This window comes from Littorina saxatilis, linkage group LG4, assembly GCF_037325665.1.
Source record: "Littorina saxatilis isolate snail1 linkage group LG4, US_GU_Lsax_2.0, whole genome shotgun sequence".
Lineage (NCBI taxonomy): Eukaryota > Metazoa > Mollusca > Gastropoda > Littorinimorpha > Littorinidae > Littorina > Littorina saxatilis.
In genome coordinates this window covers 25,438,104-25,454,502 of record NC_090248.1, presented here as the reverse complement: position 1 = coordinate 25,454,502, position 16,399 = coordinate 25,438,104, and the positions used below count along the sequence as shown (strand labels likewise).

The 16,399-nt window shown below is 39.3% G+C and overlaps 1 protein-coding gene across 1 annotated transcript in view; it reads right to left on the bottom strand.

The window, feature by feature from the left end:
- Positions 1–2,899: 2,899 nt before the first annotated feature.
- LOC138964320 (uncharacterized) overlaps positions 2,900–16,399 on the bottom strand; it is a 19,288-nt gene continuing 5,788 nt past the window's right edge. The window contains exons 5-14 of the mRNA XM_070336235.1: positions 15,102–15,272; positions 14,092–14,228; positions 13,545–13,740; positions 11,508–11,688; positions 10,276–10,380; positions 9,947–10,012; positions 8,396–8,459; positions 8,097–8,159; positions 6,681–6,868; positions 2,900–5,438 (exon numbers count right to left, since the gene is read on the bottom strand). Coding sequence (XP_070192336.1) covers positions 4,882–5,438; positions 6,681–6,868; positions 8,097–8,159; positions 8,396–8,459; positions 9,947–10,012; positions 10,276–10,380; positions 11,508–11,688; positions 13,545–13,740; positions 14,092–14,228; positions 15,102–15,272 — 1,728 coding nt within the window. The 3' untranslated portion in view covers positions 2,900–4,881. The remainder of the gene's footprint in view (positions 5,439–6,680; positions 6,869–8,096; positions 8,160–8,395; positions 8,460–9,946; positions 10,013–10,275; positions 10,381–11,507; positions 11,689–13,544; positions 13,741–14,091; positions 14,229–15,101; positions 15,273–16,399) is intronic.

Below are 16,399 nucleotides of genomic sequence, written 5' to 3'. Positions count from 1 at the left end.
ATAATTTCCTCGACATGTCTGGTATCATTTCCTAACAGTCAGCATATTATTAGAAATACCTAATACTAGTGTCATACTTAGCAGGCATGGGGCAAAACACTTCATCCGTGACAAACCATTGATCCTGTCAGTGTGTCTAAACTATGATATTTCTGGGCAAAACTGATGATAAGGTCGGTCTGCAAAGTCAAGGGTGATTCTAGACCACTCGTCTAGGATACGTTCTTCCAATGAGTAAATTTAAGTCACGCCGGCAAACATAATAATCAGCCAGGTCTTGAAATGGGATTGGGCTAGTTCTTACCATAGACCTATACCCGTAAAATCCTTAGCAAACGCCCCACACAACCCCCCCCCCCCCCCCCTCTGCACATATTTCGGGTAAAAGTAGGAGGTGGGCGTTTGCTAGGTATACACCCCTTAGCAAGATAACGTACGTCTCATCACATTTTCACAAGAAACAAAAATGTATACAACCATGTCAGATGTTGAGGCTGTCTCACATTTCAAATCACTGTTGGTTTCTTTTGGGACTGTATATATTTTGTAAATAAAGAAAATACCCACTATTACAATAGAATCAGGTACCTTTTTCTGTTAAAAACAACACACACACAAAACAAAAAAACGGGGTGGGCGTTTGCTAGGTAGTGACCCCTCTGCACAAATTTTGACCAAACGTGGGGGGTGGGGGGGGGGGGGGGGCGTTTCTAGATGATACTGGGCGTTTGCTAGGGATTTTACGGTATTAGAAATACAAGGTCCCAAGAAGAAGGCACACCGCTTTTTTCATCTTTGCTAACCGTCTTCTCAACTCTGAAGCTAGTGGATTGTTTGAACACTATGATTACATGGACATGTACAATTTGGTCCAACGGCGCACTGTCATCTTCGGGGCGTAATGACGAAATGCGCAGACAGTACTGGCGTACGGGGCACGTTACAGGCTCCCCATTGGAACTCGCGGTTGTGCGGGTTCAGAATTGTGCTGATAGAGGTGTGCTTCGTAAGCACATAACACATCGCGCCACACCTCTTCTCATAAAGCTCAATTGGCTCCCCCCCCCCCCCCCCCCCCCATACCTATCCTCAGTACTGAAATTTACGAACCCTCTCGCTCTCCCAGGTCCAGCTTTGAAAAGCTCCTCGAAGTACCAAACTTTTAACTGTAAACGTACGGAAAGAAATCATGTAATTATCAAGCCCCTGCTGTTTGGAATTCCGCACTGCCCGCTAAACTCCGCAGTTGCTCTTCCCTGTCACAGATCAAACAAGTCGCGTAAGGCGAAAATACAATATTTAGTCAAGTAGCTGTCGAACTCACAGAATGAAACTGAACGCAATGCCATTTTTCAGCAAGACCGTATACTCGTAGCATCGTCAGTCCACCGCTCATGGCAAAGGCAGTGAAATTGACAAGAAGAGCGGGGTAGTAGTTGCGCTAAGAAGGATAGCACGCTTTTCTGTACCTCTCTTTGTTTTAACTTTCTGAGCGTGTTTTTAATCCAAACATATCATATCTATATGTTTTTGGAATCAGGAACCGACAAGGAATAAGATGAAAGTGTTTTTAAATTGATTTGGACAATTTAATTTTGATAATAATTTTTATATATTTAATTTTCAGAGCTTGTTTTTAATCCGAATATAACATATTTATATGTTTTTGGAATCAGCAAATGATGGAGAATAAGATAAACGTAAATTTGGATCGTTTTATAAATTTTTTTTTTTTTTTACAATTTTCAGATTTTTAATGACCAAAGTCATTAATTAATTTTTAAGCCACCAAGCTGAAATGCAATACCGAAGTCCGGGCTTCGTCGAAGATTACTTGACCAAAATTTGAACCAATTTGGTTGAAAAATGAGGGCGTGACAGTGCCGCCTCAACTTTCACGAAAAGCCGGATATGACGTCATCAAAGACATTTATCAAAAAAATGAAAAAAACGTTCGGGGATTTCATACCCAGGAACTCTCATGTCAAATTTCATAAAGATCGGTCCAGTAGTTTAGTCTGAATCGCTCTACACACACACACAGACACACACACACACGCACATACACCACGACCCTCGTTTCGATTCCCCCTCGATGTTAAAATATTTAGTCAAAACTTGACTAAATATAACAAAACCACCTTTTCCACAAACCATAAAATACACTTTCAAGTCAGGTCCGTTCCTGATGCTCAATTTTGACTCAATGAACTGTACATAGTTCTTCACTGCGTGAGTGCCGCGAATGTTTTTGATTGTGCAATGTGTATTTTATAGTGCGTGTACATGATGTGTTTCCGTGCGTGTGATGTTTTATAGTGCTGTATTGTGTTATTCATTGATATGTCGTGTGACTGCACTGTAAATAATGTTATGTTGTATTTTTCCAATGACTGTACAGCGCTTTGAGTAGGATTAAACCCTGGACACATGCACTTTATACATATCATGCATTATTATTATTTAAATGACAAAAACGTCCTCAAAATTTTGTCGAATCACAAATTACATTGGATGGGGTTAAGGAGGCGAGGGTAGAGTAATGGGGAGGAGGTGGGGTCTCTATTCGTGTCCGTGGTACAATTACAGGGCTCCCAAACTGAAGTGCGGTCCCTGAGTCCTATACGCACTAGGAGCCAACTGAATGCAAGGTGAATCGCCTCCTGGAATTCTAAACTTTCCTTGCAACACTAAAACACTAAAAATGTCATGTCAACTACCTGCTCTGAAACACTGTCTTTTTTGTTCTTTGGTTGCAGGGTTAATGTAAATGTATGAAGTGTTGTACTTTGAGTGTAATCATTAATCATCTGTCTAGGTTCATGTCCGATTCCAGTTTTTAATGAACATACACACACACATACACACGCACCCACACACACAGATATGAGGCAAATCAAACATGTGGTAAGACATTTTGTATTGAAGAGTCACATGGTGACTTTCAAAAAAAATCAACAACAACAAAATCTGGGCAAATTGATAAGGTCTGCAAAGTCAAATGTAAAAAGAACATTTGGACTGTATATAAAACTTTTATTTAACAAATCTTCCAATTCAGTCCGAAATGTTTGACCAAGCCGGCAATACCAAAATATATGGGATATTATTTCATTTCCATTTATACAAAAGACATAAGTGGACCGTCAAAAATCTTTTGAACAAATAACCGGCTGGCAACATCAAGAATGCCACGAAGCAATCTGGTCTTGAACCATTTTTACTGTGTGTCCTAAGTTGTTTTAAAACACATATCATGAATCTGTTTCCAGTTCATGTTGCAAAAAATATATGTTTCATCTAGTCATGCCAGCAGGGTTATTATCAAATTTTATTTTCAAAAAAACTCCTTTAATGGTCTGTTTGCCTCTACAAATAATCTGCCAAGGTTTATTATCCCAAATCTGAAAACCTTTTAACGAATCAATTTTCACTTTTCTCTCATATTTTCTTAAGGACTGAAGCACACTTCCATAAAATAAAATAAAAATTTTGACTTCAAAAGTAACAAATCTCCATTGAAATGTAACAACTGATGAACAAACAGTGCATCATTTTCAATCAATGCCTTATTTACAATAGTCCCTGATCTCGTGTGATGTTCACATTGTAATGTATACATTCGGAAACACAATCATTGGTATCAATTACCTTAAATAAGGAACAGCATTTATTATAATGCTTCAGTAACACATTTCCATACCCAGCACCAACTTTAAATATCTTTCAATCCAGGTGTCATATAAAAATTAAACTACTTTTTACATGAAATTCCAACATCTTGAACCTGCGAATCCAATTTATCTTTACTCATGCCACAGAAGTATAAATGTCATACATATTTAAACCATCATGGCAATAAGGTCTGCAGACGACATTTCCCCGAATCTTTGCACATTTACCATTCCACAGGAAGGAACAAAAGGCTGCATTAACTTCTCGTAAAAAAGCTTCGGATAGGTCTGGCAATGGTACAGTTAATAAATAATCCAATTTGGACAAGACCATGGTTTTCAAAATTATAATTTTAACGAATGGAGTTAACTGTCTTCGGCATCAATCATTCAAAACTATTTTAATCTCTTTTTATTGTAATTAATTTCCAAAATGTTGTTGGTGTTTGTTGAAAAATCGACTCCCAATACTTTAACAATCCCAGTTCACGTCCCTCATATATCTTTCTTATGAATTTTACTTTCTTCCGATCCAGACAATTTGAGTTTTTTCATTATTTATCTTTAATCCAGAGAATTCAAAAAGATCTCTAGTAAGTTTTAACACATTCAACAAACGATTCCTTACTCCCATCCAAATTAAGAGTTGTATTGTCCGCAAACTTACAAATATTTATGCAACTTAGTGGTTCACTAGAACAAACATTGGACCTCCAAGAATTTGATTTGGTAGACTGTGAGGAGGAGGAGGATTCCAGTGAGTATGTCAATATGTAAATAACATCAATACCACCCACACAACAAAAACAAAAAATATGCATGCCCCAAAGATTAACTCAATTAACAGAAGAAAGTCTAGTTCAAAGCATAAACTTTGTAGTCACAAATGCACTGTAAATTACCCCCTAAGAATAGTTCTGATTACCGTGTACAGTATGTGCAGATTATACTCCTTGCAAAAACAGCATATCAAGGACCTTGTAAGCACCCACCAAGGTTATGAATCCATTTACTCAGAAGTAGCAATTAGCGTTTAATGGTAATGTACCCTTTGCATGTTCAGTTCATCATGAGAAATAGCGCTATTGAAATGACAATGGCAAACAATGTCTGCTTCTACCCAACTATAAAGATGAACACTGCATAACACTATGACCTATTGACATTTCAAGTTAGCCAACACTGTTGTCAGTTGCCTGGTCTTTCTTCACATGTCATCATCACTGGAATCCTCCACCTCGTCACATTCTACCAAATCACATTCTTGGAGGTCAAATGTTGGTTCTAGTGAACTTGCTGAAAGCGTCTCAAGCAGATGGCTTTTGGAATAAACCCAACTGTTAATGGCAATGTGCTTGGCAAAGTCCGTTGCACAAGTTTCATGGAGTTGCTCGAGTGCAATTCTCCGAGCACACAAAATGTGAAGTTCCCCGTACTGGTCGGAACTTAACGGAACGTCACAGATGAGCATGTCCAGCTTCTTTTCCTTTTTCGCTAAACATGTTAAAAAAAGGCCCATATCCTTTTTGGTTGCTTCCTCCCCCTCACATGCACGTTCAAAGTCAGCATAGGCCAGGGCTGCCTTCTGTTGCAGGTGGTTGAGTCCTGATGCCTGGAGCTGGACATACACAGGGTGGTCCAGGTCCTTCAGGTCCTTGCTGCTCACCTCACAGCCATAACTCGCCAAGTTGTCCGAAGCTTTGGCCAAGTTTTGGCTGTTGATCTTCAGCTGCTTGCCAATCCTGGAGGCCACCGACTGTCCATCTGTTAGATCACACACACAAACGTAACAAAGAGTGCTAGCTGTGAGATAAAGCTTGTCTACGAGTTGTATAAAATAAATAACTGCGGACACTGGAGCAAACTTCTAAAAAAAAAACCTACTTTTTTTTTTATTACAAAGAAAATATATTTGCATCAGACCAGAGCAAATATTTGAACTTATATATCTTTTGAAAATTATTTATGCCATCATGGGAACAATTTTGCTCTCAAATTAAATTAAGAGGAAAAAACGCATAACAAAGATAAATTAAACTTAAAAGCGTCATTGCCATTTGAGATCCAATTTGATCTTTACAGGCACATAACTTCAATCGTTAATCTTGCTAATCAATTTGTTTTCATTAGTGCAGAAATGTGTTAACACTCATCAAATCTTTTAGATAGGCCTTCAAGTGATTTTGCTACGTGAATAACAATGGGAACACAAGAGATACTTTAATCTCACAGTCTCAAAAAGTACAGTTTTGCCTGAGTGCTGCTACCAGTACCAGCAACCCCTAGTTTGCCAAACAAAAGTTTATCTTATATAAAATAAATATAGTCTGCATTATCCAGGGATCGCGTTTACGCACGATTTTTGCGTATTTGACGCATTTTAAAAGTCGCTGACGCGTTTTTTTCGCCGCGCCGCGTAAGCCATACGCAAAAATATTGTAACTTTTTCTTGTCTTCACGCAGCGCTTTTGCTCTGACTTAATAATCACCCGATCCTGAAACTGACTATAGGGCTCGAGAAGTGACGACACACATGAAATCTGCGCGTCAAAACTAAAGTCCGTTTCTTTTTGCATCGAAGTATCGCAAACGAACGTAACGAGGGTATTTCCAGATAATGTCTTGTCGGATAATGAAACAGACATTAGCTGCTCTCCCATCTCGCGCTTCCAAAAGGCGGAAAGTGTGTCTAGTCGTATTAGAGCGGGAAACAAACTCGCAAGGCCCGAAGGTTGGAGACAGCAGGGGTGTTATTCGACAGGCGTGCGCGGAGTTCGACAGGAAAACTCGCCGTATTTAGGTAAGGAGTGTCTTTAAGTCTTTCGTGCGTGTTTTGTTTGTGTCTGTACGTGTTTTCGTAGTACGCAAAAATATTGGTCCGTGACGCGTTTTTTTCGTTTCGTTGCGTATGACTTACGCGTTTTTTAAAAAGCTAGCGCGATCCCTGATTATCTGTTAGACACAGTCAACTGTCTTTTTCCCCCAGACAAGACATTTACAAATCACCTGCATATTTTGCACGGAGGTGGTTCAAGAACTGCCTCTCTTTTGACAAAGTCAGTGCAGTGGAAAGGCTGGTGCGCACAAATTTTGCCTTGGCTTCCACTGCTGCATTCTTAGTGCTGGCATCTTTTGCATCCAGTGGTCTGTCCAGTCTGCAGCGTCTCTGAAGCTTATGTGCCTGAATGAGAAGCCTGAAACAAAATTAGGCACAAATTAAGTGAGCCACACAACAGGCTAAAAAGAAAATGTGATGTGCTTATGAAAGAAAAGCAGCTACGAAGCCAGAATGTAATGGGTTGTCCCCGCTCCTAGATGTCTTCTTTTATGCCCTCACAGTGAATTCATTAGGGCATGTCTCCTTTTCCAAGCAAGCTGCTCTAATGAACCACCAATATGACAAAAAGGCACACTCTAACACAAACATCAATAAATATACATTCAACAAGAGGCGAAGCCTTCAAGGCTCACGTAAGAAATAGACAAACAGTAACACAAACTCAATCAGTCCGTCACACATACACACCCACACACACAGTAAGCTTAGGTGACACTGTGCAAGAAAGAGAGACACTTGATCTAGATCTGTCTGTGTCTGCATGTAGCCTACTTACAGGGACACGACTGCCAAATAGTCTCGGCCCGCTCAAAATAACAATGACCGAGACCACACACACCACGCGAGAGAGAAAGACTACAGGGAGGCATGCCGTCATGATGCATTAATTGACGTCAAACACTTTTGACCGTGACGTAATCTTATGCGAGCTTTATCCATAGTCTTGGATAACCACTCACACATAGACTCGGAAATGTTAAAGTTTCTACCACAGACATACACACACACACACACACACACGCACGCACGCACAAACGCACAGACAGACAAAGTTACGATCGCATAGGCTACACTTCGTGAGCCAAAAATCTCTTATTCACAAATCACCGTAATCACAAAATGAACCTACAAATTTTGATTTTGTTTCAAGTTTGAAAGAAGGGGTTGGGTGGTTGGTTGGGTATATTAGTTACAATAAAAGATTCTTCTTCTTCTGAATTCATGTGCTGAAACACTTGGTTTTTTTTTTTTGCATGCGTGGGCCTTTCCCTGTATGCCATTTAGGCAGCCATACGCCTCTTTCAGGGGATGCATGCTGGAAGTTTCACGTTTCTATAATCCACACAACTCCGACATAGGTTATATGATCTTTTCAATGCGCCCTTGGTGTTGTGCTTGTGTGTACACACGAAGGGGTATAAGGCACTAGCAGGTCTGTACATACTTTGTCGAACCCAAGACCTTCTACTTGGGGGGTAGACATCTTATCCACTAGCCCACTGTCCGTGTCAATACAAGTTCTAAAAATGCCTTGAACCCTAAAAAAAAATTGTTAAAAAAGGTTTGCAACACATTCGACCCACCTTTCAATGTCTGCAGAAAGTTTCTCTTTTGTGTTCTCTGATTCACTTGTTTGCAGTTCAGCTCTGCAACAAAGAACAAATTAACAAGTAGATTTATCTTTGTGTTCTTAAATGTATTTAATTACATTACTATGTTATTATCACAGAAATAAAGGACTAGCTTAAACAAAAATGTGTGTCAATCACTGGTGTTCAGTAAAACTGACACACAAGGGCTTTTAACCAGACGATTTTTTCAGTTTTAATCTTTTTCTTCAAAACTTATTTGTACTTTTCCTTCACCGTCTCTACATACTTACCGTTTTTCTGCAACTTGCACAATGGTGTATGCATACTCCTCCCTCAATGTCAGCTTTGCATCACCTACAAATGACAACATATACATTTTTTAAATATTTTTTTTATCCTACATTCCTGAGAGAGACACCCGTGAGATAATAATCGTTCAAATCACACGTGTGTATATCATGAAAATGAGGTCATGTCAAGCAAGTCTGGCAGGGACCTGTATTTCGACTGCTTATGATTTCAAAGTCACCGAGACAAACGTCATTATAGAACTAAAGAATTCGCGCTCGCTAATTACCCTCGATGAATTTTTAGAACACATCACGCCACACTTTCACAGTGACGTTTCTTTGCTTTGACGTAATAGACTGCACGAGGCTTTAGAAGAGATCAAGGTTGCAAAACAAGCATCTTCAATTTAGCTGCCTCGACTGCAGGATATTTTCAGTCAAATACACGTAAGTACAGTATGCAAGATAAACAGAATACTAGATGGCTGGCCGTTTCGTACCAGATTTACACTCGTTGCTTTTTCAAATAGTGAACAGCTCGCTTTCACTCGCAGTTCAATATTTAAAAAAAACAACTCGTGTAAATCTGGTACGACACAGCAAGCTATGTAGTATTCTCTATTTATATATCAACTAAAATGGACAAAGAATGCAAAGATATTGATAAACTTTCACAAATTCTTCTGTGACAAATTTCCCTTTTATCATTAACACAACATCTTTTCTGAAAAAGGCACTTTAATTACACACAAACATGCTTCCATTTGAAACTTCGAGGTCGTCATATTGACGCCTGACCAAAGCTAATTGAAGCCCGATGGATGAAGATGAAGACTGAGAAGTTTCAAATGGAAGCATGTTAATGTTATTGTAATTCAATCTGACGACGATCTCTTTCCTGCTTTCATGCGATGGTAAACAGACAGAATTGGTTCCGTTCTGTTCACACACTACTTTCAGTCCACCTACCTGCCAGGGTCAAGTCCCAAGAAATATGTCTCTGTATTCCTATCGTATCACTCTGCTCCTGTTTTGTTTTCTTTCACATACATTTTCCCTTCTTTTTTGACAGGTTTTTTGACAGCAAACTCAAAACACATTCTTTTCATCACAAAAGCGATCTTTGGAATTGACTGACGTAATCCGGAAGAATTCATGCATCAACTTACGTCACGTATTCGACGTCATCACTTCGCATATAAATGGTCTCGGTATTTCGCTGGCCTTCATATTTCCTTGTAAAATGACCCTCAAAGCTAACCGAGACTAGTTGAGGCTGTATCAATGCGCCTCGCCAGCAGGTTGTTAATGGATTTTTTAGCGAGTGGTTATCGACAATTAATGACCGGTAATTTTTCATGAGTTTGGGCATTTTGACCAATCACAAAATCTGTTTCATTAAAACGCAAACTTGATTGAATTACAATAAAACATAAAGTTCTTTGCAGTAATGCCTTTTAAATTTTAATTCACAATGTTTCTAAAAATCATCCAGAAAGACCACAACAGTTCTTGAACCATTCACTTATTTATGGTTTCTTACATGCTCACCTCTGACGCTGGGTTGTGAGGTACAATCCTTTTGCAAAGCTGTCAACCAGTCCTTTGAAGTACCAGCTGAAAGCAACAACAACAAAATAAATAAAATAAAAAAATTATTGTCAAACTACTTTGCAATTATCTTGGAATCAAAATGACAAGTCAAATTACAAGAGAACAACACGCTTCTCAATACTGAGTCAATTATCAACAAGTTTGCAGATGAAAAAAGCCCATATCAAGCCAGAACACCCTAACAGAACTGAACATATTTTTATAACCATCAAGACCAAATAACGACCTTACTTTTGAATGAAAGCATTGGAGCTGACAGCACCTACCTATGTCTGAGTGGCCCTTCAGTTCCTGCTCAATGCCCTGGAAGTCAGACTGTGACCTTTGCTTCATTCTGGCTGCAGTTTCCATCTGCCTCAACAGCTTTTTTCCTAAGCAATTAGAACAAAGCAAACAAAAGTAATAAGCAAACATTGAAGTGTAAAGTAAACAAAACAAAAATAACAACACTAAAACGGCAAGAGAACCAAAAATAAGATGGAAACAAACACACCAAGACATTTTGTTCATGCAATCAGACAATATATCCCCTACATGCTTTGTAATCCTGCCATGAGGGCTGCTGCAATCAAAAGTATTGGTGCAAGCTTCTCAAGTGTTCCTCAACCCCTGAACATTTGCTCTAAACTTTGGATCTGTAATGCCGACATTGGTTACTCAATGTGTGCCAGACACAGAGGCCTAGTGGATAAGACCCTGACCTCTCACGCAGAAGCTTCAAATCCCTACTGCGCCTAATTGGTTGAAGGTTGTTATTTTTCAGATCTCCCAAGTCAAATATTAAGCAGACCTTTGAATGCATACTCCTTTTATGTGTACACATAAGCACAAGACCAAGTACACACAGAAAAGATCTTGAAATCCATGTCAGAGTTTGGTGCGTTATAGAAATAGAAAATAACAAGAATGTATCCGCTGAAATCAGCCTATGGCTGCTTGAATAGCAGGGTAAAAATCAGTCATATATGTAAAAATCCACTCATGCACAAAATATGAGTTTATGTGTGAGTTTCAGCCCATGAAAGTAAAACTAGAAGGATCCTTGTGCATGCATTTGCACACACAGGTGGTACAATTTGAAATGCCTAGTGCCTGTACTGAATGATGACTGGGAAATACAGAAATCCCCGCGCAATTGGTTTGAAAGTGAAACCAGCCTGATAACAAAAAACTAATAACAAAGCCAGGGCGCTATGAATTGCTTGAGTCAAATAGCCTTTTTTGTAGAGAATGGTATTTAATGTGACACATGCCTTGATACCATTCCCAATGATAAAGAGACATTGTCACTTTGACCATTAAAAAATTCCACTTGGAAATTAGTTACATTTGTGATGGTATCTGCAGTTACTGTTCTTAACTGTACAAATAATTTCTTCCAGTTTAATGGTGCTTTTGTATCAAAAACCACCACCAACAACAACAAAAAAAGCAGAGGAAACAAATAAAAACACAAATACTAATACCATGAACATTAACTATTAAGAGTTACACAAACCTAGCCTTGAAAAGCTTTTTCTAGAGTATGCAAAAAGAGCGTCATTCAGCAGATCTTCTCTGCTGCCCATGGCCATCTGTTTGGAAGCTGGTGCAAATTTTCGCAAGTAGCTCCAAACACGCTCCATTCCCTCACCATCACAGAGACCAGCTCCAACAGTGCACCTCTGACCATAGGTAAGCTGAAACAGGAATAACAATTACAAGACATTAAATACCCAATGTTTGTCACGAGAAACTTGACTAAATGAGAAGGAGGATCAGTGTACCTGATAGAGCTAATGACTGAGCGTCTCAAGCATTCAGGATACAGTTTCAGGCTCCATCTCCATCTTGTCAATCTAACTTTCATCTTGCAGAAACAAATGGGTTCTAACAATGTAAAGTTGAACTGCTTCAAACATCTCTGCCACTGAACTTGTAATTTTTATCGCAAAGATTTTAGAGCAGAATTATGTATTATCAGGATCATTACAGATATACAGTGGTACCTCCCTTTACCACCCCTCTCTTTTACAGCTAGGGCCTTCAATATTACGACCGACTTTTCTCTGACGAATTTGTTCTCCTTCTTCGTCTTAGTATTTCTCACCTCCATATTACGTCCCCCCTCTCTAATACGACATAGGGCCGTCCATACGTGGACTACAACTTTTCCCAAAATTATCACGGGTTTGATTTACTCTAACTTATATCTCCAGTCGAGCGAGTAAGCGTTACGGACACAAACACGTGCTGAAATCCTGCGGCACCTTAACGGCTGAAGCCATGGTTTTTCATTTCTATTTCAGGTCATTACTTTATTTTGAATAGATAAAGGTCATTCACCAGATGTCTGCTTCATTTTGCAAAGAACTGTGCAGGAACTACTACCTTTTAAACACGCAAAGTTACAGAAACGTTATGAAAGCAATCCGAACATCGAACCAAAATCGAAAGTACTGGTGATGTCATGAAATTTTGCGATGTAGGTATGCAAAGCGTGTGTAAACATTTTTGGTCTAGCTAACAATGGCGGCCGACGAATATGGGTTTTGAAATCTGGAACTGTTCTTGGTTTTTCCCGATCCATGACCGAATGACGCGACATACAATAGATTATCCTCAGAATCCCGTCAGTGAAGTTTGAAGGTGAGTAGTGGAGTGTCCTAAATTACTCAACTCTGTGGACACACAGTAGTGCAGTTGTCCCTTGAATGAGTGAGTCAAGTTTCATCGTGAAAACTGACGCTTTTGGCTACAATTTTACATCAGTTTCAACACACTGCCGCGGTTCTTATTCGCTTTGTTCCTTGCCTTTGGGACACTTTTCTTTGTTTTTAACGAAATCGTTGCTGGGTATCGTGTGTGGTATCGACATTGATGTGCATGCTAGGACCGCATGCTTTCGTTCAACCTCAGTTTGTCTATTTCAAACCTTTAACCCATGAGTAGTTACGGGGCTTCATTAAACAAGCAAGAAAACTGTGTTGGTAATTAATTGAATAGAAAACAGGTTACCATAATCGTTTAAGGAAAGAATAACATTACTTTGTGGGCGGCATCAATCAAAACACCAATGTCATTCCGGATCATTGACAGACCCGGACATAACAAAACAATCCTCTATGTTACGTTCCCTCCATATAACCGAATTTCGGTTACATTTTCAAAGACGTTAGATAGACATACCACTGTACATCAAAAACATTTAAATCTGTTATAGTTTTGAACAAACCTAAACAAAATTCATAATGTACCAAAGATATCATTTTAAAACATAATTCTAGCATCTTATCTTCATGTCCGTGACACATTAAAAAGGAAAAGTATGTGAGAGTACACTCACACACACACAATAGGGAAATGCGCAGAGCAGGCAAAGTGTGCAGAGCAGAGAAATGTGCAGAGCAGGGACAATCAATTAATTATTAACACCAGCATCACAGAACAGTTCTGTAACTCTCAAGGCTTTTTTTCTCACCAAAGAGTTTTAAATTCATTCAGAAGATTCATGAGGCATAAAATGAAATACATATATCATATATCATTTGCTTACCTGGCAAGGCATGTTGTGTGCAAAACGATGGAAGGCAGGCACTGAGAATCGGAACTGCTCCACCAAGTTGCTCATGCGGTTTTTCAAATGCTTGTGCAGCTTGCACCCAACATCATACATTATCAGTTGCTGTTTCTCCCTCAAGTCGCTGGTTCTTTGTGGCAACTTTGAAAGCAGCAGAGATGGATATGCCATGCTACAAATAAGAGAAAAAAGAAACATATTGCTCAAAATTAAAAAAAAATTAAAAAATTTTAAGATAATGTTGTCTTCTTCTTCTTGTTGTAAGCTTACTGTTCTTAGGTGATTTGTGAATAAGAGATTTTTGAGTGTATATTTATTGATGTTTGTGTTAGTGTGTGCCTACTTGTCATATTGGTGGTTCACTAAAGCAGCTTGCTTGGAAAAGGAGACATGCCCTAATGAATTCAATGTGAGGGCATAAAAGAAGACATCTAGGAGCGGGAACACTCCCATTACATTCCGGCTTCGTAGCTGCTTTTTTCTTCATAAGCACATCACACTTTCTTTTTTGCAAAAAACTCACATTTCCCCTTGTTTCATGTTGAGCATCAAGCCTGGGAATTCATGTTGGCACACAGAACCAAATACACCAGTGACATCCAGCTTTTTGGTTTTGTTTTTGGATCGGATAGCATCACCAGCCTGGAACTGTGAGCAATCCTGAAAACATAGGTATTATACTTGATAAATAGAACCTAATAGTACAAAACCAAAGAAGATTATTAACAGCTGTCCTGCGTTCAGTGTTTGCTTCTTAATGTACTTTCCATGACGATACATAGTACATGTAGCGTTTAGTCATATCTCAAAAAGGAACGGCATCCGCAACTCATTTCACATAAGCGGGACACCCCTTTCTAGCAAATCATGCGCAGTTAAATTCACGGTATGCAGCTGAGCGCAGTAGATTTTGTCACTATGCACAGCTGTGTGCAGCTGCACACAACATATATTTAGCACTCTCAGTCTCATATTACTTAATAATAATATATATATATATATACACGTTCATTATGGAGTATCTTAAACGGCATTTCAGACCTGAAAGTCCCAAAACTAGTGCAATAGCCTTTAGCTAGTGATTCTGGAAATTGACTAGCCAGAGAGCAAACTTTACTAGCCAAACCAACAATTTCTTTCAGCAACTTTACTTGCATTTGGTGAGTAGATGAACATTTCTATTCGCCAGTTACATGTTTCTACTCGCCACTTTCAGGGCTGCACTTTCCAGTGTCGGCATCACCTACCCTGACCTATATTTACATTGTGATACATAATGAGAAGCTGAAATGAGTACCAGGACTCCCAACAAACAGGGACACTATGCATGTAATTGTTTTCTGGCTTTCAAGAAGTAAAGCAAGCTACGCTGAAAGAGTTGGCAGTTCTGATAGCAGCAGTGTACAGAAAATTAATGTATCCATGTGTTAATTTTAAAGTCAAACTGCTCAAAATGCTTGTAAAACTTGTTACTATGTACTTGATCCAGTTTCTCAATTATAAGACTTCTAGAGAGGTAGACTGGAAACATACCGAACAATCCTTGGATGATGCGTTGGCTGTCCACTGCTTGACAAACTCACTGACTTCATCATCCTTAACAAAGAAGCCGTCCTTGTGACGTGGTGTCTGGTAATTACCGCTGCGTTGTTTGTGGACCAAGGCAAAGTTACCATCCAAAGACAGCACGGAGCGACTTCTGTCCTGTTACAAATTAAAACAAGCCAGGTATTTAATCTCTAAACATGCTAATGATGGGTTGAAACAGTTCAATTTGCATGAAATCAGTTTATAACTTTAAGTAGCTATAGCCTATACATAGCTAAACATCTACAGGGGTGTACCTTAACCCTTACACTGGTGCAATTCTGTAACACATGTTACATAGCCACTAGTGAATTAACAGAGAAAAATAAAGAACAAGAAGGGCAAAGCCCATACGACTCACATGCTTTACACATTTTTCCTACCAAAATACATGTGACCTTGACCCAAGGTCAAGGTCATCCAAGGTCATGCAACACAAAGCTGTTAATTCAAGACATAGGAAGTACAATGGTGCTTATTGGCTCTTTCTACCATGAGATATGGTCACTTTTAGTGGTTCACTACCTTATTTTGGTCACATTTCATAAGGGTCAAAGTGACCTTGACCTTGATCATATGTGACCAAATGTGTCTCATGATGAAAGCATAACATGTGCCCCACATAATTTAAAGTTTGAAACAGTTATCTTCCATAGTTCAGGGTCAAGGTCACTTCAAAATATGTATACAATCCAACTTTGAAGAGCTCCTGTGACCTTGACCTTGAAGCAAGGTAAACCAAACTGGTATCAAAAGATGGGGCTCACTTTGCCCTATATATCATATATAGGTGAGGTATTGAATCTCAAAAACTTCAGAGAAAATGGGAAAAATGTGAAAAATAGCTGTTTTTTAGGCAACATTTATGGCCCCTGCGACCTTGACCTTGAAGCAAGGTCAAGATGCTATGTATGTTTTTTGGGGCCTTATCATCATACACCATCTTGCCAAATTTGGTACTGATAGACTGAATAGTGTCCAAGAAATATCCAACGTTAAAGTTTTCCGGACGGCCGGACGGCCGGCCGGACGGACGGACGGACGGACGACTCGGGTGAGTACATAGACTCACTTTTGCTTCGCATGTGAGTCAAAAACGGTCATATAGGTTTTCACATCCAATGGAGGTAATCGGAACCGACCAAACAGACTGAGCCAGTAGCGCAACATATGTCGTGACAACCACATGACAGTATACCTAAAGTAGCGCGACATATGTTGCAACTATCAGCCTAAGGGTAACC